The sequence below is a fragment of the Talpa occidentalis genome, unplaced genomic scaffold (assembly GCF_014898055.3).
Source record: "Talpa occidentalis isolate TD23 unplaced genomic scaffold, MPIMG_talOcc4v2.1 talOcc4.8, whole genome shotgun sequence".
Lineage (NCBI taxonomy): Eukaryota > Metazoa > Chordata > Mammalia > Eulipotyphla > Talpidae > Talpa > Talpa occidentalis.
This window is the reverse complement of record NW_023605194.1, coordinates 75024571-75052410: the sequence shown is the minus strand read 5'-3', so window position 1 is coordinate 75052410 and position 27840 is coordinate 75024571. Positions and strand designations below refer to the sequence as shown.

Sequence of the window (27840 nt, the reverse complement as noted above, 5' to 3'; positions counted from 1 at the left end):
CACGTCCTGTGTTTGAATTGTGGCTGAGAGGTTTCCTTGGCAATGTGAGGAGGAAAATTCTTTCTGCCTCATTATTATTAATTCATGGATTGAGTGTTGGTTCGACCTACAGGCGTAATAGATTGGAACTCAGTGAAGACACAGACGTCCCTGTTGAGAGCAACCAGCTAATGTAAGTGTGAAAATGGGTTTTTTAATTTTCCTGGATCAGTAAAGTTAAAATTATTGTTCCGGGCATTTTTTTCTTATAACTGTTTACCAGCTTTTGTTTTTGGATGGTGACATTCCCTTTGCATGTGTGGGTTTTTGTTGTTAGCTGGTTTTTTGTTCTTTTTTAAGTAACACATGCACGTTCCAAAAAATGAAAATGATTTCGTGAAAGCTGACATCTCCCTGTAATTCTGCCTCCTCAGAGAGAAGCATCATGGATAGTCCCTCACAGCATAGTTTCATGTCCATACACAGAGCTCGCCCTTACCTTTTTTTTTTGATGACATACTTCTCCTTTATAGGATGTGCCATGATTTGATTTTTTTCCTGATTGATAGGCATTTGGATTTTTTCCATTAAAAACAAAAATACCCGATATCCACGAACAGTCCTGTGTACACATCTATGTGAACTTGCTTCCTTAGAACCAGTTAATTTGTAGAATTGTGTAATTCTTGAGAGGTTTTATGAATTTGCTAATAATTAATAGGGCCTTTTGGATTTGTTAAAGTTCTTGAAACACTCCTTTTGGTAACGATAATAGTTTTTGACTGTGTTATTGATAAATCTTTTGCTATATGAGTGTTTTTCACTTTATGTAGTCAGATCTGTGAATTTTATTGCTAGAGTTTTAAATTTTGGTATTGTGTTAGGAGAAGATTTTTTTCCATCTTTATTAAAGTAAAAATGACATTTTTCCCAGTAATTGAGTGGTGATAGTTTTTTTAATTAAAAATATAATCTAGGGATTATAGTAATGACATCATCACTTTTTCATAAGCATGGTAGACATTGTCAGCTGTTGCTGAGCACAAAATCTGTTTTAGAACAGTGCTTTAGCTAGTGAGCCAAAGCCTCTTTCCTGTCTTTTATTCCTCTGGAACATTTCTGTATGGAATAGAATTTTTTCTTCAAATGAATGGTCATTTTTATTAATTTCAGATGCTACTTTTCTCATTACATTTACTCATGAACTCTCTTGAGTTCTGTTTATTCATTTATTTGCCAATTCTCCATTTAAGTGTCTTATTTCACATCTGTAATAGAGGTGGCACGAGGTCCTCATTCTTGAATTTTTCTTAATTTTCTCAAATAGTTATTCCTAGAAGATTTTACATTCTGTCAAGTTCAAATAACTCTAAGATTTCAACTTGTATTTTATTCAGTGTATACATTTTTCAGGGGAGAAGTGAACTACTTTAAGTCTCCATTCCATTACCTCTTCAATATCCTGGTCTTTAGAGTCATAGCTTTTTGTTTTAAATTTAATTTAATGTGGGTCTTGTATATGGCTTCATTTTCATTCTGAGTGACTGTTGCTGGCATACTGAAAATTGATTTTTTTATATCTTACTATTTTTAGTATTTTTAGTTGATTGTTAGATTTGACAGTTTGCAAGCATGTGATTTGCAGATAAAATTTTTTGGGAAAAATTACTTAAGATTCTAACCTAAAAGTATTTATACTTTTTTTCCTTTACTGGAAGTGCTAGACTCCAGGACTGTGTTGAATCACAGTGGAGACAGTGATTGTTCTTTCTTTGGTTGCCTTGAGTGAGCCATACCCCTAGTGTCTTACCATATCACATATGCTGACAGTTCCTGATAATTAAGTGCACTTATGTTAATGAGGATCTTTTGTGATTTACTCACAAGTTTTATTGGGAGTAGATGTTGCATTTTAGCCCTTTTTAGAAAGCCATTTTAACTTTTTTAAAAAACCATTTAAAATCCTTTTTCACCATCTTTTTTTTTTTTAATTTCCAGATATCAGTTTTTGGTTTTGTTTTTAGTTCCCTACCCCCTTTATAAATGTAAAGAATTTATTAATGTTAACATTCTTAGTACTGGAATAACCTTTTTTGATTGTATGTTATTCCTTTAATACATTGTGATTTAATTTGCTAATACTTTATTTAAGATTTATCGGCAATCATACATCAGATAGCCAAAGCAGTTGTTTTAAAGTTCTTTTAAAAGGCAGTGAAATATTGCATGTGACAGTTTTTTTCTATTTGCATTAAGTTCATTTTTTAAAATTCTTTTTCTCAAGTGTGTAGAATAGTATTTTTTTTTTAAGATTTATTTATACACACAAGAACTGGGGTTTAATCCAGAGATGCGGGGCGTGAGAGGCTTCACCAGAAAGAATGGGGAGCAGAACAGACAGATCTACTGAAATATATGGCTGAGGGGAGCAGCGGGCAAGGCAGGAGAGGTCTGCTGCACCATGTGGGTTGCTCCCTGGCCAGCCTGGAGTCAAACTCATGCTGCAGTGGCTGGCAATAGCTTGATAGCACTGTCTTTAACCCCTGCACCACAAGGGAGGCCCTATATAGAATAGTTCTTTAAGTAATTATTTTCAAGAATACATGATGTACCTAGATGTATACTTTTTGAGACTTATATTTAAAGACTTCAAAATCCTGAGTTCACCTTGAAATGGAGTTTGAAAGACTAAATCAAAGGTCATAATCCTCCTTTAAATTCTGGATGCATAGCATTTATTTGTCTTTTGGCATGTAGTGATTCAGATGAGAAGTCTAATGTCAAGTGTCTTTCTTTGTTTCAGCTGGATTTTATTTAGAAGCCTCTGTAATTCTGCATTTTCCATTTGAATTCAAAAGTTTTACCATATTAGATGTAGCAGAGATACCTCTAAAGAAAATTTCTACCTGGCATTTGATGAGCCTCTTAATCAAAAGGCTCAAGTCCATCCAGCTTGGAGAAATTTTCTTGTATTGTTTTTTTTTATTTTCTGCCTTCCTTTTAGAATTTCCATTGTTGAATCCTCTGGGTTTATTTCCACATATATACATCACCTTTTTTCTCATTTTAACCTCTTGCATTTTGGGATATATCCTGAACAGTGAGTGATACAATGTAGTTGTGGTTTTCATCAATGCTTATTCTGCTATCTCTTCTATTGAAGTCTCTTTCCAGGGGAAGAGACACTGGTCACTTTTTCCCCCCTCCTTTGAAACTTTACACATCTTTGGATTTTTGCTTGGGATAGATGTGATTGCTATCAATATTTATCTCTAAAATTTTTTTTCCATTTTCTTGAATAGCAATTACATCTGCCTACCCTCTTCAATATACATTGAAGCTCAGTGTATATAAAACATACATGGAAGAACCTGCTCTATTAAAACATTAGTAAGTATTCAGTATTTCCACACACTGCCTTTGTCTGCTAATTTGAAACTCATTGAAAAAAAGGCAATTTCGTGTTATTTTGTTGCTATTTCATTGGTTGTTTAGTATGTTGGCGGTCTTCCAGAAACCAGCAACAGTTTCATATATATTCTTGATTGATTTTTAGGAATAAAATTGACCTCTTTTTCTCCATTCTAATACTATTTTCTATTGTTAGATTTTTCATTCTCATCATTTATTGAAAAGACTCTCCATTTTTCTATGCATGTGTCCTTATAGTTGAATATCCATTAGAGAATTGATCCCATTTGAGATGATTTTTAAAATACTTTTTCACATACCCTAAAATGTAGATTGGTACTCCCTGGGGTTGAGGTCTGGGGAATCCTGTTTAGTGGATCAGTGAGATGCTATTAAAAGTCCAGCCCTAGTGCCATTCTGTAGTGGATCAATAATGGTCAAGCCAGTTTTGGTAGAATGTTTTTTTATTGTGTGTGTGTGTGTGTGTGTGTGTGTGTGTGTGTGTGTGTGTGTGTGTGTGTGTGTGTGTGTGTGTGTGTGTGTGTCGGAACTGGAGTGTAGGCCAGAGGTGTGGGGATGTGAGAGGATTCACCAGAGACAGAGTGGGGAGCAGAACAGGCAGATTTACTGAAATATACTGCTAAGGGGAGCAGTGGGTGAGACAAAAGAGGTCTGCTGCACCATATATGGGTTAACTCCCTAGACAGGGATTGAACTCAGGTCTTTGCAGTAATAGCGCTGAGACTTAACCCCTGGTCCACCAGTGAGGCCCAACTTTTTTATTATGTCTATGTTGCGTTATATTAGGAAATTTAATATTATTCTGAGCATAAAACAGAATAACAGCCCCTTATAATCCTGCCATTCTGGTGGTAACTATTACTAACATTTTGGTATGTTTTTTGTACTTCCTGTTGTTCCACATCTGCACCAGCATTTGGTCGTGTCAGTGTTTTGGATTTTTGTTATTCTGAAAGGAATTTACAATCCCCTAGTAACATATGATGTTGAATATCTTTTCATATGCTTAATTGCCCCCATATATATTTTTTTGGTGACGTCTCTGTTCATTTAGTCAGACCTTTTTTTTTCTGGATATCATTGGTTTTTATTTGATTTCCTTTTCATTTGTTGTTTGAAGCTACTTGAAGAATTCTGTGAGAAAAGATCTAATAGATGGAATCATTCCAAAACAGAAATTGAGTACCAGTTAAGACTAGTATTTCTCAGACTTTATCATTTGTGTGAATTATGTAGGTATCTTGTTGTGATGATCTGATTCAGGAAGTCTAGGGTAGTCTCCTTGCATTTCTAAGAAACTCCTGGTTAATGCTATTGGTGCTGAAACAAAATTGGAGTAACAAGATGTTAGATTACATTTCTAAATTAAATAATTTCAGGTGAATGAAAGAATTCATTGGATTTTCTACCTCAGTATGCAAAGGGGCCAAGAGGTCTGCCCATTTTTTAGTTGGTTTGTTTTCCTAATTGAGTTTTAATTGGTTTTTATATATGTTGGATACTAATTCTTTATCAGTTATGTGTTTTGCAAAGATTCTCTCAAGTGTGTGACTTTCTTTTCATTCTCTTAAGATTGCTATCACAGAGCAGTTGTTTTTAATTTTAATGAAGTCCAACTTAATCATGTTTTCTTTTATAGGTCCTGTGTTTGGTGGTGATCTCAAAAGTTATTGCCAACCACAAAGTCACCTGAATTTCTAGAATACTGTCTTTTAGTTGTATAATCTTTCATTTCATATTTTAGTCTGGTTTTTGAAAGGTATATGATCTGTTTCTATATTCTTTTAGATGGTATCCATTTCTAGCATCTTCCATTGAAAAGACTATCCTTTCTCCATTGAAATTTCCTTTGCTCTTTTGTCAAGTCAGTTGACTATATTTATAATCTGTACTAATTTTCTAGGTCTGCCATAACAAAATACCACAAACTGGGTAAAACAGTAGAAATTTATAATCTGCAGTTTTTGGAGGTGAAATGTCTGAAAAGGTCTTGGCATGTCTGTGCTTTTCCTGAAACCTGTAGGAGTTTCCTTGCCTTTTTTGATTTCTGATGTTTGCTAGCAATCTTTGGCATTCCTAGGCTTATAGATGTGTCATTTTAGTCACATGGCTGTTTTTTCCCTGTGTCTTCATATCATCTGACCCTTGTATATGTCTGTCCCCTTCACTTCAGTCTGGCATCATTTCTGCTGTGATGGTTGATTAGATCCATAAGTCACACACCTAATATCAGCAAACCCTTGTCTAGTCACACTGTTATTCTGTACAGACCACATTTTGCAGTATAAAAAGGCTAAGAATTTCCTAAGTTCTTTGTAAGCTCGGGCCTATTAATACAATTAAAGTTTGGTTTTAACTTGTAGTCTCATTGATCAGGGTGATTTGGAAGAGGAAGTTGGAAGAATTTGCCTGAAATATTTTAATTCTTTATCTCCTCATTTTAGGATAACATTTTAAAGGCGGTTTCTGTGATTGAGTTGTCTTTTGGAAGATTAAATCCATTGCAAGAGGACTTGGAGCTGGTCCTCGCCTTGAGAAACAGTGGCTTGTTTTCAAGAAGCCACCTAATCCAAGGATTGACGCAGCATGCCTAATCAAGGAGAAGACTGCTATTTTTTTTTCTATTCTACATGTACCAAAGTAAGAATGGCTATCTCTAAATCAGTTCTATGAGTTTCCTAATAAAACTGGATATAATTTTCCAAGTATATAAAATTCTTTTTTATGTTTTAACTGTTACCTGCTGTCAGCTTTTTTAGTAAATGTAGCATTCTTAGAATTCATGTTTTTTTCTCTTCATTTTGTAGTCTACAAAAATGAAAAAGATGCATAGCATACAATCGTTTTTCAGTGTTTTCTAATTTATAACTTAGGGTGCCTTTGGAATTAGGGATATTTTAGCCCATGACTTGCTAACTTTGATATTATTTACTTTGTATTAAATGAATTGTACTTCTAGCAACTTGTAGATTGTATTTGACCTCTTCAGATTTTTTGCTGGGTACTAAAGCCATCTTTAATATATGCTTTTGCAGCTTTTTGCTTTTTTACTTTTTTCAAAACTTCCTATTTTTCTGCTTCAGTCTTCTGCAGCTCCATTTTGTTCTGTCGGCTTTTCTTTTGCTAAAAATTGCTGATTCTGTAAATGTATATATTGAGACTTTTTCTTTAATCATCATATTTAAAATGATCCATTTTGGGCTTCCCTGGTGGCACAGCGAGTTGAGCACAGCACTGTGATGCTGTCTGCAGCTTCTGCAGTGCAGATTCCGATTCTCAGCTGGCCAGGGAGATACCCACATGGCGCAGCAAACCTCTCCTGTCTGGCCCGCTGCTACCCTCAGCTGTGTCTTCAGTCTGTCTGCCTGTTCTGCTCCCCACTCTGTCTCTGGTGAATCCTGTCATCCTCCCACACCTCTGGCCTGTACCCTAGTTCTTGTATAAATAAAAAATATTTAAAAAAAAAATAGAATGATCCATTTTAAGAATAGCAAAATTTTTAAAAGAGAAACATTTTGTTGCAGATACTACCATTTCATAAAGTGTGTAGTGAAGCATGGAATTATACTTTAATCGTAATCTATTAACTTTTCTTATTTTCCATCAAAAATTACTTAAACAAATGGGGAAGTATGAAACACTTTTGCAGATGAACTATAAAATATATCTTTGAAGAGTGCCTAATACTCTCATTTGTCTTCTTCATCCTTATCTCCCAGCTTGTGTTACTCATGTTGTCATATGAGATGAAGGGTACTGTCAAGAAATAGAAAAGTATACCTTTGTTGACCTCAGCTTGTTCTTATCGCATCTTGTTTTCTACCTTGTCTATCTTGCCTCCTCTTTTGTGTTTGTTTTCTGCCTTGCCTATTTTGTCTCCTCTTTTGTGTTTGTCTTGATGCCAGAAACTCTTATGTTGAACATTTTAGCTAGGATCTATGTCGGTACCACAGTAGTTTTCTGTATTACTCCCTTTGTTTACAGGGTGACAGCTGTCCATTCCGTCACTGTGAAGCTGCACTAGGAAATGAAACTGTTTGTACATTATGGCAAGAAGGGCGCTGTTTTCGACAGGTGTGCAGGTTTCGGCACATGGAGATTGATGTAAGTTTCCCACTTGTATTTTTTTTTTTTGTTTCTTTTTAAAGATGTATTTATTTATACAAGAACCGGGGTACAGCCCAGATGCATGGGAGGGTGAGAGGATTCACCAGAGACAGAGTGGGGAACAGAACAGGCAGACTGAGGAAATATTCTGCTGAGGGGAGCAGTGAGCGAGACAGGAGAGATCTGCTGCACCATGTGGGATTCTCGCCAGCCAGCCAGGATCAAACCCGCCCTGCAGAGGCTGCGGACAGCTTCACAGTGTGGCATTCAACCGCCTGCGCCACCAGGGAGACCCCCAACTTGTATTGTTGTAAGTCACCTGGTAAATTACATATTCCTTACCATTTCCAGATACTTTCCTACAAGAAGGAAGCACATTCTCCACATAACCATAATGCAACCATCAAACTAGAAAATTAACACTGACATATTACCTTTATTTAATCTTTAGAGCCCAGTCAAGTTTTGCCATTTATCCCAATAATATTCTGTGTTGTGGGAATGAGCCTAGAATCAGTTGTTGCTTATAGTTGTCATGACTTTAGTATCATCCAGTCTATAATTGTTGCTCTTTCTTTCTTTATATTTCATTGTCCTTGACACTTAGGGTAGTTATAGACCAGTCATTTTGTAGGATTTGTCCCTCATTTTGGGTTTGTCTGGTAGTCCTCACTACCAAATTCAAGTTGTATATCAGATGACATAATTTTAATAATTTCATTCTTGATGATGTTAACTTTGATTACTTTATAAAAGCAGTATTTGTTAGATTACATCATTGTAAAGTTGTTTTATTTCATTTTTGTAATAAACATTTTGTGGAGAGATAGTTTGAGACCCTGTAGTTATCCCATTTCACATCAGACTTTAAATTTCCTCTATTTATTTGTATTTGTGTGAAATCATGGTTTCCTATTTTATTCTTACTGTCATTTTTGTACTTACTGTCATTTTTTATTCTCAAATTGAGCCAGATTTGGCCAGTAAAGCTCTTCAGGCTGATTTTTGTGTCCTTTTGATATTTCCCTCATTCTTCAAGTGTTTCTTTGCTTTCTGGGCCAACAGCATTTTTCAGGGTCATCCCGTACTTTTCCTCCTCCAAACCTGGGATCCTCCATTTCTCCAAGGAACTGTGGTTCCTTGAGAAGAATGATAGATGGAAATAAGATTGAGCTAGTCTTGGAGTGTCACTGTTTCCAGGCCCACAGTAGACAGAACATAGGAATACACACATTTACATCATTATTTTTGCACTTTGTCTTTGTATTGAAAATCGTGTGTTCATATAGATGGCCTCTAGTTTACAACAAATAAGGTTTACTATGGACTTTTCCTTTTTCATACCTGTAACTTCTCCAAAGTGAGAAATTTTATTCCCACTGTCCTTAATATGACTTATTTGATCATTTCCCCTAAGTCTGTAAACTGCTATTTTTTTTTAAAAGATTTATTTATTTATGCCTATAAGAACTGGGGTACAGGCCAGAGGTGTGTGTGGTGGGGGGTGAGAGGATTCACCAGAGACAGAGTGGGGAACAGAACAGGCAGATTTATTGAAATACACTGCTAAAGGGAGCAGCGGGCGAGGCAGGAGAGGTCTGCTGTGCCATGTGGGTTGCTCCCTGTCCAGGGATCAAACTCGTGCTGCAAAGGCTGCAGATAGCTTCATAGGTTGTGTCTTAACCCCTTGCGCCACCAGGGAGGCCCTGTAAACCACTGTTATATCACAGACTCTTTCTCCTTCTTGGGCTCCAAAATCAGGGACATCTTTCTCACTTTGTTTCAGTTCTAACACTGTTCCAGACCTCCTTCCTTGTTCCACCTTGAGAACCTTTTCCTCACCCTGTTTGAACCCCAGAATCCTACTCTGACCCCATCTTTCCCCCTTGGGTTCCCTTTTCACACTCTGGGTTCTGATACTGCTGTCAGACAGCCCTCCCTTGGAGTATGTTTTCTCTCCACACCCTGCTTATTTTCTGACTCCACCAGGTCCCTAACGAAGAAGACCCTGCCTTCCTCACCCCACTTATTATTTCATGACCATTCTAGGCTGACTTTCCATGGGTATATACTACTCACCTAACATTGGGATTCCTTCTGCATAGAAATCTTGCTCACCCTGCTCAAATTCCAGCCCTCTGCCAGGCCTCTCTGCAAATGTCCTTCTAATCCCTTGAAGGTTTCAGACTGTATGGCAGTTAAATCTTGTCATGAGGACACCTTCCTCATCTCAGTCAGGCTCCACCACCTTCTAGGCCATGTATCCTTTCCTCTGCCAGCACAAATGCTTGCTTCTCTCAGCCTCACCTAAAGCCTTTGGACTCAATTGTTTGAGAAGGGGTGGAGAAAGAATGAAGAGAGGGCCTCCCCAGTGGCGCAGTGGGTTGAGTGCCGCACTATGAAGTTGTCCGCAGCCCCTGCAGTGCAGGTTTGATTCCCAGCCGGCCAGGGGGAAACCTTTATGGTGCGGCAGACCTCTCCTGCCTCACCTGCTGCTCCCCTCAACAGTGTCTGTCTGCCTGTTTGCTTCCTGCTCTGTCTCTGGTGAATTCTCTCACCACCACCACCACACCCCCGCGCCTCTGACTGTACCACAGTTCTTGTATAAATAAAATTTAAAAAAAAAAAGTAAAAAGAAGAGACTAAATAAGTTACATGTATGCTTGGGGGGGTCAGATAACCACTTTAATCTGTTTCCAGATAAGTAGTCTCAACTATATTCTATGCTGCCTGTTTCCAAGTAGCAGAGAGTTCACTAAAATTTAGAGAAAGAATTACTCTGCAACTTTTGAAAAATCATGTTATTACGTTGCTGGCATAGTGTAAATTGGCATAACTCCAGTGGAAGTTGTGTCAGAGTCCTTAACATCTCCATAAATAGATGGGACTCAGGACTCAGCATGCAGTTGTATTCATGGCTGAGATTTATTGCATTGATACAGTGAGGATATACTGATTGTAAGAGAGAAAGACACAGGCAGAGTCTGGAGGAATCCATGTGCAGTTTTCTTTATGCCCTATTCCTTCAGTGCAGGGTCACACAACACTCTTCTCTCAAAAATGAATATGCATGGGTTGATTCTGCTCGGGGAAACCCAGTGGAGGCCGAGTATCCAAGATTTTTATTGGAGCTGGACACATAGGCATCCTCTGCTTTACATATACCAAGACTCCCAGGAGGATAGCACGCATTCAGCATAAATTGTGTTCTTTGCACAGTGATAAGTTGACTGAGAACCTTCCTAGAGCCAAGTATTCACATGCCAGGCAGGTGCCAAGTTTGTAAGCTCTCTAAGAAGAGCAGTGTTAGGGCTGCTGTAGTAACTCTTTTCTGCACAGAACCTTATTTGGGTCATCTTTTAAGAATGCTAAATGATATATATAACTTTGTCTCATTTGTACTCATGTACAAAATGAGAACTATGCAGAATTACGCATAGCATAATTTGTAATAGTAAATTATCAGACATCCTAACCTTCATTTAAAATAAATTTTACTGTCTTCTTACACTGGAGCCCTAGGCAACTGTTAACAGAAACTTTAAAAGGGAGAGGTTTATTGATTGATAAGGAAAGATCAGGATCTGTCATTGAAAAAGCAAATAATTTATATAAAAAATGAGACGTAAAAGTATATTTGTTTCACTTGCCATGTGCATTTAAAAAATAACTGGAACTTATTTTAATGGGGAAACATAAACAATGCCCACTGAGGCATGGGGGCAGGGGTGGAAGGGAGCCTTTTTACTGAATACCCCTTCTACATGAAGTAACTTTTCATTACTCGTATTTGCAAATTTGCATACTCACTAAAATTTATTGTTACTCTAAGCAATACTTGTGATACTTTCAGTGTCATTTGAAAATATGAAAAATTTGAGCTGCTTAAATAGCCTTACATACAAACTAACTCCCAGCTAAGGTCAAACAAAGTGATATTGCCTTATGCTTTAAAATAAGTGTCCTTTCCAAAGTCTATTAAAAAATATTTTGGGGATATTTTAGTGCTTTTTATTGGTTATTTTGCTGTTTAAAGTGGCTCCCAAGCATAATGCTAAAGCACTCATAGGTTCCTTATTGGGAAAATGTTAAGATGAGTGTATGAAGATAAGGTTCATTCAGCTGTAAGTTACCATGCTGTTGCCTATGAGTTCATTGTTAATGAGTCAACCTTCTATGTTAAATAAAGTCAGAAACACACATGAAACAGTGTTACATGTGGTTTAAGAAAATGTGACCAGAAGCTTTCAGGAACCTAACTGTATTTCCCTCAGCAGTAGCTCAGTACTTGTTAAATCGGTGTTTGTGGTAATGTTATAGAACATAAATACTGCAGGATCCAAAAGTGAAACATTTTCAGCACTCATTCTTGCCCCTTCATCCCTTGCTTGTCACTAACCACATCCCCAAAGCTAATCACCATCCTGACTACTCTGCCAAAGAGAAGATTTGCCCATCTTCATCTTGACGCAGATGGAGTCAGAGCACGGAGCAGAGCATGTACTCTTTCATATCTGGTTCCTGTACATCTGTGGTTCAGTGTTAGCAACAGTTTATTCCTTCTCATTTCTGGATAACATTTTATTGTATGACTGTACAACAATATCTCTCCCCTTTCTAGTGTTGATGTACATTTGGGTTGTTTCTGGTTGGCACTCTTATAAATAGTATTGCTTTAAACATTTTTACACATCTAATATATGTCTATATGCACATTAATATAAACTAAGGTATATATTTTCTGTTGGACATAGATCCTGTGATCCAGCAATTTATTCTAGATGTGCAGATTTTCTTCTCTTATTTTCCTCATGAAAGTGAAGTTGTTTGGGAAGAAAAATGTCATACCTAGTGCTTTACTTTGAGGTGGCAAGGAGTAGAAAAATTTTGATCAAAGCTGTAAATAATAGCTGCAGTTTATTCGATTATGTGGTAAGAGCCTTCTGTACATTATTTGTTTTAATCTTCATCAGAAAGTATTAGGTACTATGGTTACTTCCATTTAGTAGTTGAGACAGAGGCATTCAATTGTTCAACATTACATAGCCAGTAAGTAGCATAATGGAGATTCAAATCCTGTTACCCTTAAGTCTATAATCTTAACTACTATGTTATCCTGCTTCTCTAAATTGAATGTAGACATCTAGGGTTCCAGGGTGATGTCAAAGAGAAAAGAATAGAAGATAAACTACTTTTCTTCTCCCTTTGTTTGTCCATCTGCTTCAGATTTTTAAAACCTGTATGAATTTTGTCCAGAAAAATAAATGACCAAATTAATATAGGTCACTCTTCATTTTTTGTTTTCTGTTACAGAAAAAACGCAGTGAGATTCCTTGTTACTGGGAAAATCAGCCAATGGGATGTCAAAAGCTAAACTGTGCTTTCCATCACAACAAAGGACGTTATGTTGAAGGACTTTTCCTACCTCCAAGCAAAAGTAAGTTCTATTTAATAAACACCTACTCTGCACAGTGAACAAAGTATACTTATATACATTGCCTTCTTTTAGTCGTAGGAGAAAGCAGAATTACTCCATCATAGTTTGAGGGAATGGAACTTTATTAAGGTTAAAAAACAGTCACTAGCCAGTAAGTAGCAGAATCATTAAAATTCCTTTGACAAAAAGCCATGCAAGAAACATTACAAGGTGCTTCTTGTAATGACAGTTTAGATTGCTATACTTTATTTCAGTTCCATTTTTTTTATCAGACCAAATGAGGTTTTTCAAAAGAAATTTGATTTCTCTAGGCCACAAGTTGGCAAACCTGGTCCTCCACCTGTTTTGTAAAATAGCGTTTTATTAGAATAAACCAGACCCACTCATTTACTTATTTTCTATGGCCAAATTTTGTTCTCTTGCTACAAAATAGTTGAGATAGAGACGTACAGAACCTAAAATATTTACCATTTAGCTCTTTATAAGAAAAGGCTGTCAGCCCCACTCTAGGCCATAATGTAAAGTAAAACTTTCACTCTACCAGAAACTAGTATTTATTTCCAAAATCCCTTTTAAAGTAGTTCCCTAGTGCAATAAGCAAAAGTCTTATCTGTGTAATTAAAATTTGATGGTTAACATATTTTCATGCTTAAGATAAAAAAGTGAGCTCATTCTTTTCTGGTTTGGTTCAAAAGTTTTTTCTACTCTCTTTATAGCATTTTGCTGAGCAAAAGGCCTAGAATTTCAGCATTAAATTTGAATACCAAGGATTTGCAGTTACAATGCATTTAGCTTCCTAGTTTATGATTTGGGTGCCCACTTTGAGGATGTATACATACAGTGAAGAGTTATTAACTAAAAGCCGCATTTATCAGTCCCTGGGAATTTAGAACCTAATTGAGAAAGTGGAGAAATTAGATAAATGCTAGTAAGGAAAATGCACCAAACTTGCAGGTGATAGATTTTTAAACTGGAACTATGTTTTCTATTTTTAACTTATGACTGATTTTGTATATTTAGCTGTGTTGCCCACTGTGCCTGAGTCACCAGAAGAGGAAGTGAAGGCTAGCCAGCTCACAGTTCAGCAAAACAAATTGTCTGTCCAGTCTAACCCCTCCCCTCAGCTGCGAAGTGTTATGAAAGTAGAAAGTTCAGAAAATGTTCCTAGCCCCACACATCCACCAGTTGTAATCAATGCTGCAGATGATGATGAAGATGATGATGGTAAGTTTTAGCTCTTTATGGCAAATAGTCACAGATATTTGGTGAATTAGACATCATCAGAATTAAAACCTGTTTTTAACTGTAAATTTGCTTTAAATGTTGATGTATAGATCAGTTTTCTGAGGAAGGTGATGAAACCAAAGCACCTCTCCTACAGCCACCTCCTGAAGTTCATAACGGGTTACGAGTAACTTCGGCCCGGAAACCTGGGGTCAATTTAAAGCAAGGTAAGAAGAGACTATTAATGCTAATTCCCAGTCATAAATCTTGTGCACTATTAAATGTGTCCAAACTTTTTTCCCCCCCAAAGATGAACATCCAAAGAAAAAAATTAGGGCTTTCCTAACCTTCCACCAAAGGTCAGGCAGTTCTCTTTTGCTGATTATATTTATTAGCAAAATGTTCAGAAATGTTGGCCTGTGTTGAGGTGGAAGAGAATTAAACCCCACTTTGATGGGTAAAAAATTCAAGAAATTTGAAAACATGTTTTAAAAGTCACAGTCCTAGCCCTGACCGTAATGTAATTTTCTCTCTTATACTCTAATTCTGATATATCTGATACTAAGTTGTGTAAAGCATTTAGAAAATACTCCTGTCCATTAGCTTTTTTCCCCCTCTCTGTTCTAAATTTGTTGTGGAATAATACTTTCTAGTGCAGTTGTAATCAGTGCTGAAGATGATGATGGTAAATTTTAGCTTTTTAAGGCAAACAAACAGTCACAAATACTTCCACAGAAATTGATACGTGAATTGCTAAGTATTCCCATATACTTTTCAGATAAAGGTATAAAACAAATAACTTATGATTTGTTCTTAGAAGATGGTGTTTCTATTAAACTGAATTACTCCAGCCTATCTTATTTTTTTTCTGCACCTGGGTATTTGTACCTTTGAAATTATAAGACTGTGTGTAGCCTTTTAGCGGTAACATAAAACTTACAAAGATTTATAACCATTCATGACATAACTGTAATCATTCTGTAGGTGACCAGTAGTTGCTCCTAGCTACAGTGTTGTCTCCAGCAGTACTGAGCTACTGAAACTTCTTTTCCCCTGCCACCATCTATTTCCCCTTGTACCTTTCCATCCCCATCCCTGTTAACCTCAGAAACCTCAGGATATTTATTCATGTTCTTTGGTTTTACGTTATCAAATTGTCTGCTATATAAATAGATTTGTTTTTATTGTTCTGACTTCCCTGCACATAATTCTCTAAATCCTTCCATTTTGTTGAAAATGGCTGTGTTTCATCCTTTCTTGTGGTGACTTAGTACTCTGTGGTATGGACAGACCACCACTTGATCCTGTGGTCTGTTGATGGACATGCAGGCTGTTTCCCTGCCCCAGTTCTTGTAAATAATGCTGCTGTGAACACTGGAGCGTATGGGTTTTTGTGTAGATGATTTCATATTCTTTGGATATATGCCCAATTTGTATGTTTTTTCCATTTTTATTTTATTTATTTATTTATTTATTTATTTTTTGTGGGACCCTCGCCGGTGCTGAACGAACTGGCACTGCAGAGGCTGCGGGCAGCCTCTCAGCCCAGTGCTCAACCGCTGCGCCACCAGGGGAGGCCCCATTTTTATTTTTTTAAGGTAGATCCTTTCTATACTAGTTCACTGGTTTACATTCTCGACAGCAGTATAATGGGGCTCCTCTTTTTCCACATCCTCTCCATCACTTGTTGAAGGTCTTTTTAATATGTGCCATTCTCGGGCCTCCCTGGTGGTGCAAGGGGTTAAAGCACTGCACTATGAAGCAATCTGCAGCCTCTGAAGCGTGAGTTCGATCCCCAGCCCACCAGGGTGCAACCCACCTGGTGAAGCAGACCTCTCCTGTCTTGCCCGCTGCTCCCCTCAGCAGTGTATTTTGGTTAGTCTACCTATTCTGTTCCCCGCTCTGAATCCTCTCACCCTCCACACCCCTGGCCTTCCTGTACCCCAGCTCTTGTATTTATGCTCTTGCATAAATAAAGAAATCTTTTTTAAAAAAAAAAAATATGCCATTCTCACAGTTGTGAGATGCTATCGCCTTGTATTTTTTTTTTAAAGATTTATTTATTTATACAAGAACCGGGGTACAGGCCAGATGTGCGGGAACATGAGAGGATTCACCAGAGACAGAGCAGGGAACAGAACAGGCAGACTGATGAAATACACTGCTGAGGGGAGCAGCGGGTGAGACAGGAGAGGTTTGCCTCGCCATGTGGGCATCTCCGTGGCTGACTGGGAACCAACCCCACTGCAGAGGCTGCAGACAGCTTCATAGCACTGCACTAAACCACCTGCGCCACCAGGGAGGCCCTCACCTTGTATTTTTAACCAGCATCTCTTATTGGAAGCAACTTTGACCATTTTTTCCTAGATTGGCCTTCTAGATATCATCTTTAGGCAATTGTCTGTCAAAGCCAATGCCCATTTTTGGAGTTATTTTGTCGAACTGAATGAGGCTTTTTTTAATATATCTCCCATATTAATCACTTATCAGTTACATATTTTGTAATTATTTTGTCCCATTCAGTAGGATGTCTTTTTAATTGTCTTGTATTTTCCTTTACTGTGTAGAAGCTTCTTAACTTGAGGTAATCCCAATTATTTGGTTATGGCTTTATTTCTCTTGCTGCAGGGTTGAGTCATCAAAAATATCTTTGTTGTTGACATCATGATATGTATCACCAGTGTTTTCTTATATGCATTGTTGCAAGTCTTATATCTAAATCTTTAACCATTTGGAGTTTATTTTTGTGAAGGGGGTTAAAGAGTAATCCAACTTCATTCTTTTATTTGCAGCTTTCCAATTTTCCTAGCACCGTTTCCTAAAGAGACTGTCCTTTCCCATTTTATACTCCTAGCTGCTTTATCATATGTACATGCTATATGCATGGATTTATTTCTGGGCTTTCAGTTCTATTCCATTGATCATGCATCTGCTCTTGTGCTAATACCATATATTTTTTTGTACTGTTGCTTTGTAGTGAAGTTTGAAGTCAGTAACATGATACCTCCATTTCTATCTTTTTTTCCCTTAGGGTTGCTTTTGCAACTTGAGTCCTTTTGTGGTTTCGTATAAATTTCAATATCTTTTGTTCACTTTTTAAAAAAAATATTGCCAGTATTTTGATGAGGATTGTGTTAAATTTATATATCATTTTAGGCAGGATGGTCATTTTTATTATATTGATTGTCTCCATTCATGAGCACCAGATATCTTCCCACCTCCTTATGTCTCTCTCACTTCTTCAAAGAGAGCTAACATCTTGTAGCTCTCATTGTATAGGTCTTTTTACCTCCTCTGTTAGCTATATTGTGAGGTATGTGATTATTTTTTAAGTAGTTATAATTGGAGTTAATCACATTGATTCTTCTGTGTTGGTTGTATATAAAATGGCTATGGATTTTTGCATGTTGATTTTGTAACCTGCCACTTTGCTGTATTCATTTATTGTTTCTAAACTTTTTGATGGCGTCTGTAGGATTTTCTACATATATTATCTGTGAATAGTGATAGTTTCACTTTTCTATTTTGGATTCTTTTTCTTTCCTGTGTTTGATAGCACTGTCCAAAACCTCTAGTACTACGTTAAATACAAGTGGTGACAATGGGCATCCTTGTCTTGTTTCTGATCACCATTAAGTATTATATTGGCTCTTAATTTGTGATACATGGCCTTGATTATATTGAGTTAAGTTCCTTCTATTCCCATCTTGTTTAAAAGTTTTTATCATAAAAGCCTCCCTGTGGCACAAGGGATTAAGACACAATACTGTGAAGCTATCCACAACCACTGCAGCACAAATTCAATCCCTGGCCAAGGAGATGACCCACATGCACAGCAGACCTCTTCTGTCTCGCCTGCTGCTCCTCTTAGCAGTGTATTTCAGTCAAGTCTGCCTGTTCTGCTCCCCACTCTGTCTCTGGTGAATCCTCTTACCACCCGCACCTCTGGCCTGTACCCCAGTTCTTGTATGCATAAATAATCTTTTTAAAAAAGAAGTTTTTATCATAAATGGGTTTTGAATCTTATCAAATGCTTTCTCCATCTATTGATATTATTTTGCTTTCTAACTATAACATGTGAGGTATTACATTACTTAAGCATATTAAACCATCCTTGGAGCCCCAGGATATATCCAGCTTGATTATGGTGTATAGTCCTGGTGATACACTGCTGAATTCCATTTGCTAGTATTTTGTCAAAGATTTTTGTTTTAATGCTCATCAGGGATATTAGTCTATAATTTTCTTGTGCTTTCTCTGGTGTTGGTATTAGAGTAATGTTGGCATCATAAAATGTATTAGGGAGCATTTCCTCCTTTTGGTTTGGTTTTGGGTTTTTTGTTTTTGCAGTTTTATAACTTTATTTTACCATCAGTAATTAGTTCTCACCCACACTGCCTATTTGTAGATTTTTTAAAGTTGTGCCAGGTACACAGATAACCAGTGTTTGCAGCTTGTTGGGTGAATCTTCATCCTCATTACATTTCCTAGACAACCACACAAGGATATGATCTGGGATGTTCCTTATTCCTTTGGCCCAGCTTTGTTGAACCTGTTGTCAGTGAGCACATCTGGAGTGCACCTTTCCTTCATGCAGATTTCCAGATATCTCTCAGTGCTCAAGCAGCACACTTCTTGCAGACCACTCTGTGGATGCGCTGATGAATGTTGATGGTACATTCTCTGGAAATCACCTCTATAGCATTGTTAGAACTATTACCTTGAACTCCTTTTTTGTCCTGTTGCATTTCTTCTGGGTTGGAGCTCAGGATTTTTGCTCTGGCATTTATAATGTGATTTCCTCATTTGTGATTTCTTTTGGGCTATAATAAGGTTATATAGTTCAGACTGTTGTCTTTGTACCTCTTAAAGTAATCTGAAGACTGGTACTGTTGAGTACGGTAGCAGGTATCCCAGAGGATCACGGTAGTCAGACACCAAAGGATCACCTCCAGTAAGCTCAGGAATTGGAACAACCTGTTGTGCTCTGGGTGCCAAAGGGGTATGGTAGGGATCCACATAGGAAGTTCTCCCTTCCTCTGGGCCAGCAAAGTGTTTCTTACACCTTATGTCTGCTTCCAGTCTACATTGTTTCTCAGCACTAGATGCAGCTCTGGGTATGGATTGTAATTGATATGGGGTCACAGTCATTTTCATTCCTTCTCTTGCATGGAACCTTCACTTGGGGTGTTTTCTCCTTTTATTGACAGGTGCTTAAGCTCTAGTTTGTTTCACTGTTCCTTTGTTTTTGTTTTGGCCCTGGGGAGGAGGGTGACAGGTATTTTGAATAGCACAGCCTCTAACCTCTGGCTGGGCTAGTAGCCTCTTCTGTGAGGAGATCCAGGTGATCTGACTTGCGCCCACTCCCCCTACGCTGCTGTTCTATATTGAGAGTTTCAGGCTCGAGCCAGTAATCCTTGCTCTATACCCCCACCTCTGTAGCTCACCAACAGAGCAGACTCATTCCTGGGTGCCAAATCACACTCCCTTTATTCATTGTAATGTGGGGTCTCAGGATACCCAGTACTGGTTTTGAGCTCTAGTTGACAACAGTAGGGGGCTCTCTACAGACCTACCCCTCCCTTTTGTGGGTTGTACTGCCATGTATCACTGTGAACAAAGCTTTTCCTACCCTTTTCTTCTGGACTGCTCCCCTCGTGTGTGATGCTGTCATCTGTTTTTCCCTCAAGGGGCATTTGGCTTTGTTTTACTGCAGTCTGGTTGTGCATTATCTGGAGGAGGTGAGCCTGGCATCTTCATTCTGCCCCATCTAGCCTGGCGTGTGTCCAAACTATTTTAAATACCCTTGAACTTGATTCACAATCACCACCATGCCCTCATTTTATATACACATACTTACTATATATCTTCTCCTCAAATCAGAAGATACTTGAATGCCTGCTATGTATAAATAAAACATAGCGGTGAAAAGATATTCCTCATATGATTTCTGTTTGCACTTCTCAGGTGAATGTTTGAATTTTGGAATAAAAACTCTTGAGGAAATTAAGTCAAAGAAAATGAAGGAAAAATCCAAGAAGCAAGGTGGTAAGTCATTGAGAGTTTTCACACAGGTGGTTAAATATTACCAGAGAACAAGAACATTTCTGATAATGACACATGACAGCAGGTCAAATGAGCAAATTGATTTTTTTTAAAGATTTATTTATTTATTTATACAAGCACTGGGTACAGTCAGAAGCGCAGGAGGGTGAGAGAATTCACCAGAGACAGTACAGGCAGACCGATGAAATACACTGCTGAGGGGAGCAGCAGGCGCGGCAAGAGAGGTCTGCGCGCCATGTGGGAACCCTCACTGGCGGCCGGGGATCGAGCCGGCGCTGCAGAGGCGCAACTTCGCAGCCCAGGGCTCAACTGCTGCGCCACCTGGGAGGCCCAGCAAATCGATTTTGACCTCTTATGCTTGTTTGAAATAAAACACACATATGGTTGCTTTTTAATTTCATCAAAGCTGTCTTTCAGTCCCAACTATTCAGAACTTGACATATGACAATAAAGAACCTGAAATAACTTTTTTAAAAAATTGAAGTATAATTAACAAACAAAAATTTAGCTTGGGATCTATAGTTCAAAAGAACAACATATAAACCATAGTAAACAAGGAAAAACTGTTTTGTAGTGTATGAATTCTTTAATTTTTTTTTTGTTTTGTTTTGTTTAAGATTTATTTATTCATACAAGCACTGGGTACAGTCAGAAGCGCGGGAGGGTGAGAGAATTCACCAGAGCCAGAGCAGGGAGCAGAACAGGCAGACTGACGAAATACACTGCTAAGGGGAGCAGCGGGCGGCAGGAGAGGTCTGCGCGCCATGTGGGACCCTCGCCCCGTGGCTGGGGATCGAACCGGCGCCGCTGAGGCTGCGCGCAGCTTCGCAGCCCAGTGCTCAACCGCTGCGCCACCAGAGGAGGCCCTGTAGTGTATGAATTCTTGCTGCTAAGTTTTTCTTCTGGAGCTTGTCTCAGAATGTTGATGTATACTTTTAACCCTAAAAATATAAAAATGTAGTATTTAAAGAGAACGAAATGGTCAGTTCTAAGATATGTTCTTGTGAAAATTTATTCTACAGGAACCTTGGCGTTTTGTTTTGCAGATGATTAAATGCAGATGGAAAAAGTTGAATTGCTCTTGGTTAACTTTTGAGTAACATCATCATTATTGGCAAATAAAAGTAGATTACGTGCCTAAATCTCTCAAAACAATTTTATTTTCACATTGTGCCCAAGGCAGATACAAAATACGGATTATTTCCTGTTCCCACCACCACCACCCTCTTTCACTGTAGGCAGACAGAAGCTGAAAGCCTGCTTGGTTTTCAGTTATCCAGTAGTCGTGGAACTGAGCTGGTCACAAGAATGGAACTTCTTGATAAATTGTGTTGTTTAACTTTATTCAGAAGGTTCTTCAGGAGCTTCCAGTCTTTCACTCCAACCTCAGCCCGTTCCAGGTCCTGAAAAAGAGAATGTCCGGACTGTGGTGAGGACAGTAACTCTGTCCAACAAACAAGGTGCAGTATATGTAGATAGGTGCTAAGAGTTGTCAGGCTACTCTTTGTGGGGACAAAATTCTTGGGTATATTTTTATCTTGGATGGATTTGCAGGAAGATTTTTAAGTATGTTGCTCCGATAAAAGGATGAAGTATCAGTGCATTGGACTGTGTTGAATTTTTTTTTTTTTAAGATTTATTTATGCATATAAGAGCTGAGATACAGGCCAGAGGTGTGGGGGGTGAGAGGATTCACCAGAGACAGAGTGGGGAGGAGAACAGGCAGACTGACTGAAATACACTGGTGAGGGGAGCAGTGGGCGACACAGGAGAGGTCTGTTGTGCCATGTGGGCTGGGGATCGAACTCGTGCTGCAGTAGCTGCGGGTAGCTTCCTAGGGCTGACGCTTAACCCCTTGTGCCACCAGGGAGGCCCTGTGTTGAATTCCTGATTCAAGTAGTTCTCATATTTGTGTATATCTGATTTTTACATTACTATTGTATCTATTAAATAAAGTTGTTGACCACTCATTATTTTTTACCAAATAGTATAATAAATAATATAATCCTTTAAATTACAGTGAAATGTAAAGTCCTTTTCCTTAATATTTTTAAATCTAAATAAGGAATATGATATGTTATTGTAGTATCTAGATATATTCAAGTGCTTATGACATTCAGACATCAGAGAGAGGAGAAAGAGCCCACTTCCTACTGTGCAAAAGCATAGTTTAGATTTTATACCTATAGTTGGAATGCAACTCTCTTCTCATATTCTTTGCTAATAATAATTAGGATTTTACTGCAGCTTTCCTTTAGGCTGTGCATTTGATTATTTAAATTATTATTTAGTAGTTGAATCATTTTTTTTAATGTAGTAGTCATAAGACTAGATATGATTCTCAAGAGGCTTTCTAGTAGACTCATATTAATAACAGAAAATACATTATACTAGCCGTTAACTGAATACAGAAAATTTGACTAATAGTAGAAAAATTCTGTTTTTGCTATTTTAGGAGAGGAGCCCTTGGTAAGACTGAGTCTCACTGAAAGACTGGGGAAACGGAAGTTTTCAGTAGGTAAGATGAGTTTTGTGTATGCCCTTTGTTTTCTACTTGTTATTAACATGATACCCTCTCTAAAACTCTGTTAGTCCCCCTATATTCTTGGCTTTGCACTTAAAAATTCATGTTTTTCACATATGCATTGTAATTTTCATTGAAGTCAGAGAAATTTAGAGTGTTAACTTTAGAATATTGGCAGCCTTTTATTAAAAATTTTTTTTTTTTAATTTAAGTGCCATTGTTTTATATCCTTGTTTGTTTTGCCAGTATAGGATTTCCTCACTCAGGTGTAGCCAGTATAAGACTCCCAAAACCAAAGCACCCATAGTCCTCCACCATTGTCCTTTGTGGTCTCTCCCCCGCACCTCGTGCCCCCCACCCCAACCACTTTATTATTCCTACTCCTCCCGTAGCCAGCTTTTTAGAAGGTAGTAGGTTTTTAAAATGGTAAAGAATACTGCTGTTTGTGTGGGCAAATTTAAATTTGAATTTTTAGAAGGGAAAAGGCATCTAGTTAATATAAATTTGGTCCCTGAACCAAATGAAATATGCTATTTCATATTTGGGGTGGGGGAGAAGTATTTTACCATATTAATGAGTTGCAGTGTACTAGATAATCTAGTGTGTCTGTCCCAAAAGAATAATTTTGAACTACAGAAGTTTTTTCATCCTCTAAAATGTGCTTACAAATGTGAACTCTTAATTTGTTTTGTGTTTTCCTGATGCCATTATTACCATCTGAGAAATTTTAGCTAAAATATATAGAAGTGAGCTTTTTTAGTGTCAGCATGCATATAACCTTTGTGATTTGTTTGCTTCATTTTCATAAATGAGAGAGAATCATATTCGAAGTATAGGTTCTTTCAAGTCCTTACTGGAACTCTGTAAAGTCTGTCTTTAGTCAAGTAATCCATGAAACAGTTTTTAACAACTCATTGACTTTCAAACAACTTGTATGAAACTGTGTGATATAATAATACACCAACAGTTGGAAACTTGGTTCAGGTCTTGGCTCTATCACTATTTAATTGGTCCTTGGGTAAAATATAGAATCTTTCATGACCTTAGATTTCTTCTCTGGAATGGAAAAAAGAGGCTATTTTGCCTGCAGTCTTCATGTCAGAAAAAGATTTTAAATTGTATGATTTTAAATTATATGATTCGGGCCTCCCCGGTGGTGCAGCGGTTGAGCGCTGGGTTGCGAAGCTGCCCGCAGCCTCTGCAGCGCCGGTTCGATCCCCGACCGCCGGGTGAGGGTCCCACATGGCGCCCGCTGATCCCTCAGCAGTGTACTTCATCAGTCTGCCTGCTCTGCTCTCCGCTCTGGCTCTGGTGAATTCTCTCACCCTCCCGCGCTTCTGACTGTACCCAGTGCTTGTATAAATAAATAAATAAATCTTAAAAAAAAAAATTATATGATTCTTTGGCTGTCTTCCTAGTTATCCCAGGTGCATTTGAACACAAAGTTACCTAGAATTTAACAGGCGGTCAGTTAAGATTATTTTATATATGAGGTTTTATTTCCCCTCGTATTCCTAATGTAACTAACTTCAGGGTTTACAATACTCCTTTTATAACTTTAGTGAGTTACTTGGTAAATGTTGATTTTTGCATTCTAATTTTTCACCCCTTTACCCCTTCTCTCTGGGACACTTTGATTCCTTCTCTAACATTGATTTCTAAGGAAACTCCTGAATGAATACACTGTATTGGTACAGAAAGACTACAGAATTATTCTTTGTTAGCTGTTTTTACTTGTATTTCCTTTTTCTTTCTTTAAAAACAAATTTTGTTAATTTTTTCCCCACCACCCCCTGGCTACCCCTTTGACACTTTCTCCCTTCACTTCTGTCTTTAGAATCCTCATTTCATTTGCTTCATTGTCCATGATGTAAATGTTCAATAATTGTATTTGTCATTATCACTTGCTTTACAACATATAAGTTCATCTTTCCATTTTGCTATAATAAATGGCAACATTTTGTCTGTCCTTATGGCTAAATGGCATTCCATTATGTGGTTATACCACATCTTCTGATCAGTCCTTTGCAGTGGACTTACTGTTTTTTATCTTGCTGAAGATTGACTTGAATTCCTGAACTGAATTCCTCTGTTTGTAGGTGGTGACAGTGATCCTCCCTTGAAGCGCAGCCTTGCACAGAGGCTAGGAAAAAAAGTTGAAGCTCCAGAAACTAACTCTGACAAAACACCAAAGAAAGGTTTATTTGCTTCGTTACACTTTGTGTGTGTGCGTGTGTGTGACCATGACATTTGTCTCAACAGACATTTGAGTGTTTGCTTTGCTAGAGTCTGAGTACATACCATTGGATAAAATAACCAACACCACAGTCCTTGGGAACTTAGAATGTAATGACAGATAGGAATACATGCAAATAAATACATAGATATATAAATACACAGCTTCTGTAACAGAGAAGGTACAGTATTATGGCAGTGCATGTGGAGGGTACCTAATCTTACAAATGGTCAGGAAAAGCTTAGCCTGGAAACTTGAATTAGATGAATTGGTGGTGGGAATTTTTTATGAACGTAGAAAAAGATATGTGACAAGAAAAAGTCCTGTTAAACTTTGATTTTTTTTTTTTTAAATCTTTCTATAGTTCAAGTTTCCAAGTCTCTGAAGGAGCGATTAGGCGTGTCAGCTGGTGCAAACAGTGAGGAAGCAGCAGGTGGGTAAACCTAAAACCAGCTTCTCATAGTTTTTTCCTTGTCATGTGAATACCTTTTCTCACTTTTACCTGTTGTGGTTGTATTAGGTTTGGAGTTTTTCCCTTTTCTGTTCGTGTTTTTTTTTTAAGTAATTGATTATTCACTGCTATAAATTCCTACTGTATGTAACCATGGCTAAATGATTGCTCACTACAGCATTACTAGTAAGAAATTAGAGAAAAATAGGAAATTAGAAACAATATAAATATTTAAAAATGGAATTTGATTAAACGAAGGTAGTTATGTTCAAGAGTATTGCTGTCGTGAAAAGTCACATTCTGAGCAGTTATGATGGTAACATTCCTCATTGTGTTGAACAAAGAAAGTATGTGAAAGGACATCACTTGACTAAGGGCAACATAAGAATCCTCAGGTTTTTTGGATGATGTCATCTTTTTTATTATAAAAACTTATTTTCAAGAAAAGCATGAGATGATTCCAGTATTATAAGATAAAAATACATGTCTAGGGAAACAATACCAAAAAAAATACACCAAAATATTAGAATGGGCTTTACCTGGAATATTGAGGTTTTAGGTGATTTTAATTTCCTTTATTATTTTCTTCCTGTACTCTCTTTAAACTTCTTAAATTGCAAGATATAACTACATAAGTTTATATGTGTGTGCAAATATAGAATAATAAAATGAACATCCATGTACTCAATTATTCCACTTTTATTTCTGTAGTAGGAGTGATGATAGCCTGTGCTTTCCTTTTTCATCCTTATCTGACTTGGATACATCTCTTCCCCTTGTGTGCTATGTGTTATGACCGGCGCTGTGATAGCTATAAACATGGATCTGTTTGTTCATTCTGCCTAGTAGTCAGTGGACCCTTTGAATCTAAGGTTTTTGGTTTTTTTTAGAATCTTTAATTCTAAAAAACATTCTATTAATTTCTTTTGCATATATCTTTCTTATTCCTTTTTTTGTTTTTTCTTTGAGAAATTCTTACTAGATGCTGGAACTTTTAGACGTGTGATCAACATTTCTTAATATAGCTGTCATACTTTCCATCTCTGTTATTTTTGCTTCACCTTCTATATTTTTGCTTGGTTTTTTTCCCCTCAATCAGGAATTGGTAAACTTTCTCTGAAGGTTCAGGTAGTAAATATTTTAGGTTCTGCAGTCCAGTCTCCATTGCAATTACAGTTAAATTCTCCATGACATTGGTGGGTGCTCAAAAACTGCAACTGCAAACAAAACAAGCTACTTTAAGAAGCCAGGTTCTCTGAAAACATCCTTTGGGATTAATTTTTCCCTCCCTTTTCATTATCATTATCAGGAAGTATGTTAAACGAAATGATATTCAGGTGCCCAGCTATACTAAGCTCTGCAACGCCACTATATGCATATGTGCATGGAGGAGTGTAGGTTTCTCCTTTTTCACAGTGTAAGTTTAGGCTACCCTGTGATTTCATATCTGAATCTTTTTTTAAAAATTGTGTGTTATTTTGTCGTCTTTATTATAATTTCTCTTTATTTAGGTTCATCTTTAATGTCGCTTCCATAGTTGTGACTCCCCAGGGTGGGTTTTCTCTGTGGTTTGGAAGTTCTTTCTCCCAAGTAGTGCTCCCCCATGCCTGGGAGACTTTGATGTGTCTGCTTAAGTGGAGAGAGTGCACTGAAAGGAGATTTGTACTCAGCTCTTGTGTAAGGTCGCAGCCTGGAAGGCTGGGGTCCCAAATAATTGGCATAGTAGAAGATTTTCTTTACTTTCAGAGAACTGACTTCTTTCTCTAGCTTTTGTTTTTTGCTCTTCTCCCATTTTTTCTTTTTTTCTGTTTGGTATTTGTAAAAACATGAAATTTTTGTCTTCTACTTCTCTCCACCCTCCTCATCCTCATAATTTGCTCTCTTCCCTGGCAGATAGCTCCTCTTTTTAGAAAACAGTTCTCAGGAGGAGGTCACAGCTGGCCCAGTTGTTGTATAGACCACCCTTAAATTTTTACCCACTAATGCCTTTCATACTTTGGCAGCTTTAGATTTGTTAGCAAGAACAGATCTTATACCTACAGTTTTATCTATTTCTTTGTAAATGTAGCTATCTGCTTGTGTCTCAGAAATTCCTCAAGATTTAATCTGTGCCAGTGGTATCCCTTCCCCCCCCCCCCCCCACTGCTGTCATGAATGGCTTGAAGCATTGTCTGTCTTCTATCAGTTTAATTAAATTTTGGCAGGATCAGGAAAATAGGGTGCGCATGTCACCATTCACGTTGCACTTTCATGGAGTGGTAATTTTGAGATCAGGCTGACTCTTGAAATGGAAGAATTTTTATTCAAGAGACCCAAGGAAATAACTCAGTGACTTTGAGTGCTTCCTATGTAACAGACAGTGCAGTTCACCCTGAATAAATTGG

At 37.6% G+C, this 27840-nt stretch overlaps 1 protein-coding gene across 1 annotated transcript in view; it reads left to right on the top strand.

The window, feature by feature from the left end:
• Positions 1 to 5995: 5995 nt before the first annotated feature.
• ZC3H11A (zinc finger CCCH-type containing 11A) overlaps positions 5996 to 27840 on the top strand; it is a 29468-nt gene continuing 7623 nt past the window's right edge. The window contains exons 1-10 of the mRNA XM_037497607.2: positions 5996 to 6051; positions 7396 to 7515; positions 12832 to 12955; positions 13976 to 14179; positions 14290 to 14406; positions 20147 to 20227; positions 21595 to 21705; positions 22701 to 22763; positions 24869 to 24967; positions 25370 to 25438. Of these exons, the coding sequence (XP_037353504.1) occupies positions 5998 to 6051; positions 7396 to 7515; positions 12832 to 12955; positions 13976 to 14179; positions 14290 to 14406; positions 20147 to 20227; positions 21595 to 21705; positions 22701 to 22763; positions 24869 to 24967; positions 25370 to 25438 (1042 nt within the window). The 5' untranslated portion in view covers positions 5996 to 5997. The remainder of the gene's footprint in view (positions 6052 to 7395; positions 7516 to 12831; positions 12956 to 13975; positions 14180 to 14289; positions 14407 to 20146; positions 20228 to 21594; positions 21706 to 22700; positions 22764 to 24868; positions 24968 to 25369; positions 25439 to 27840) is intronic.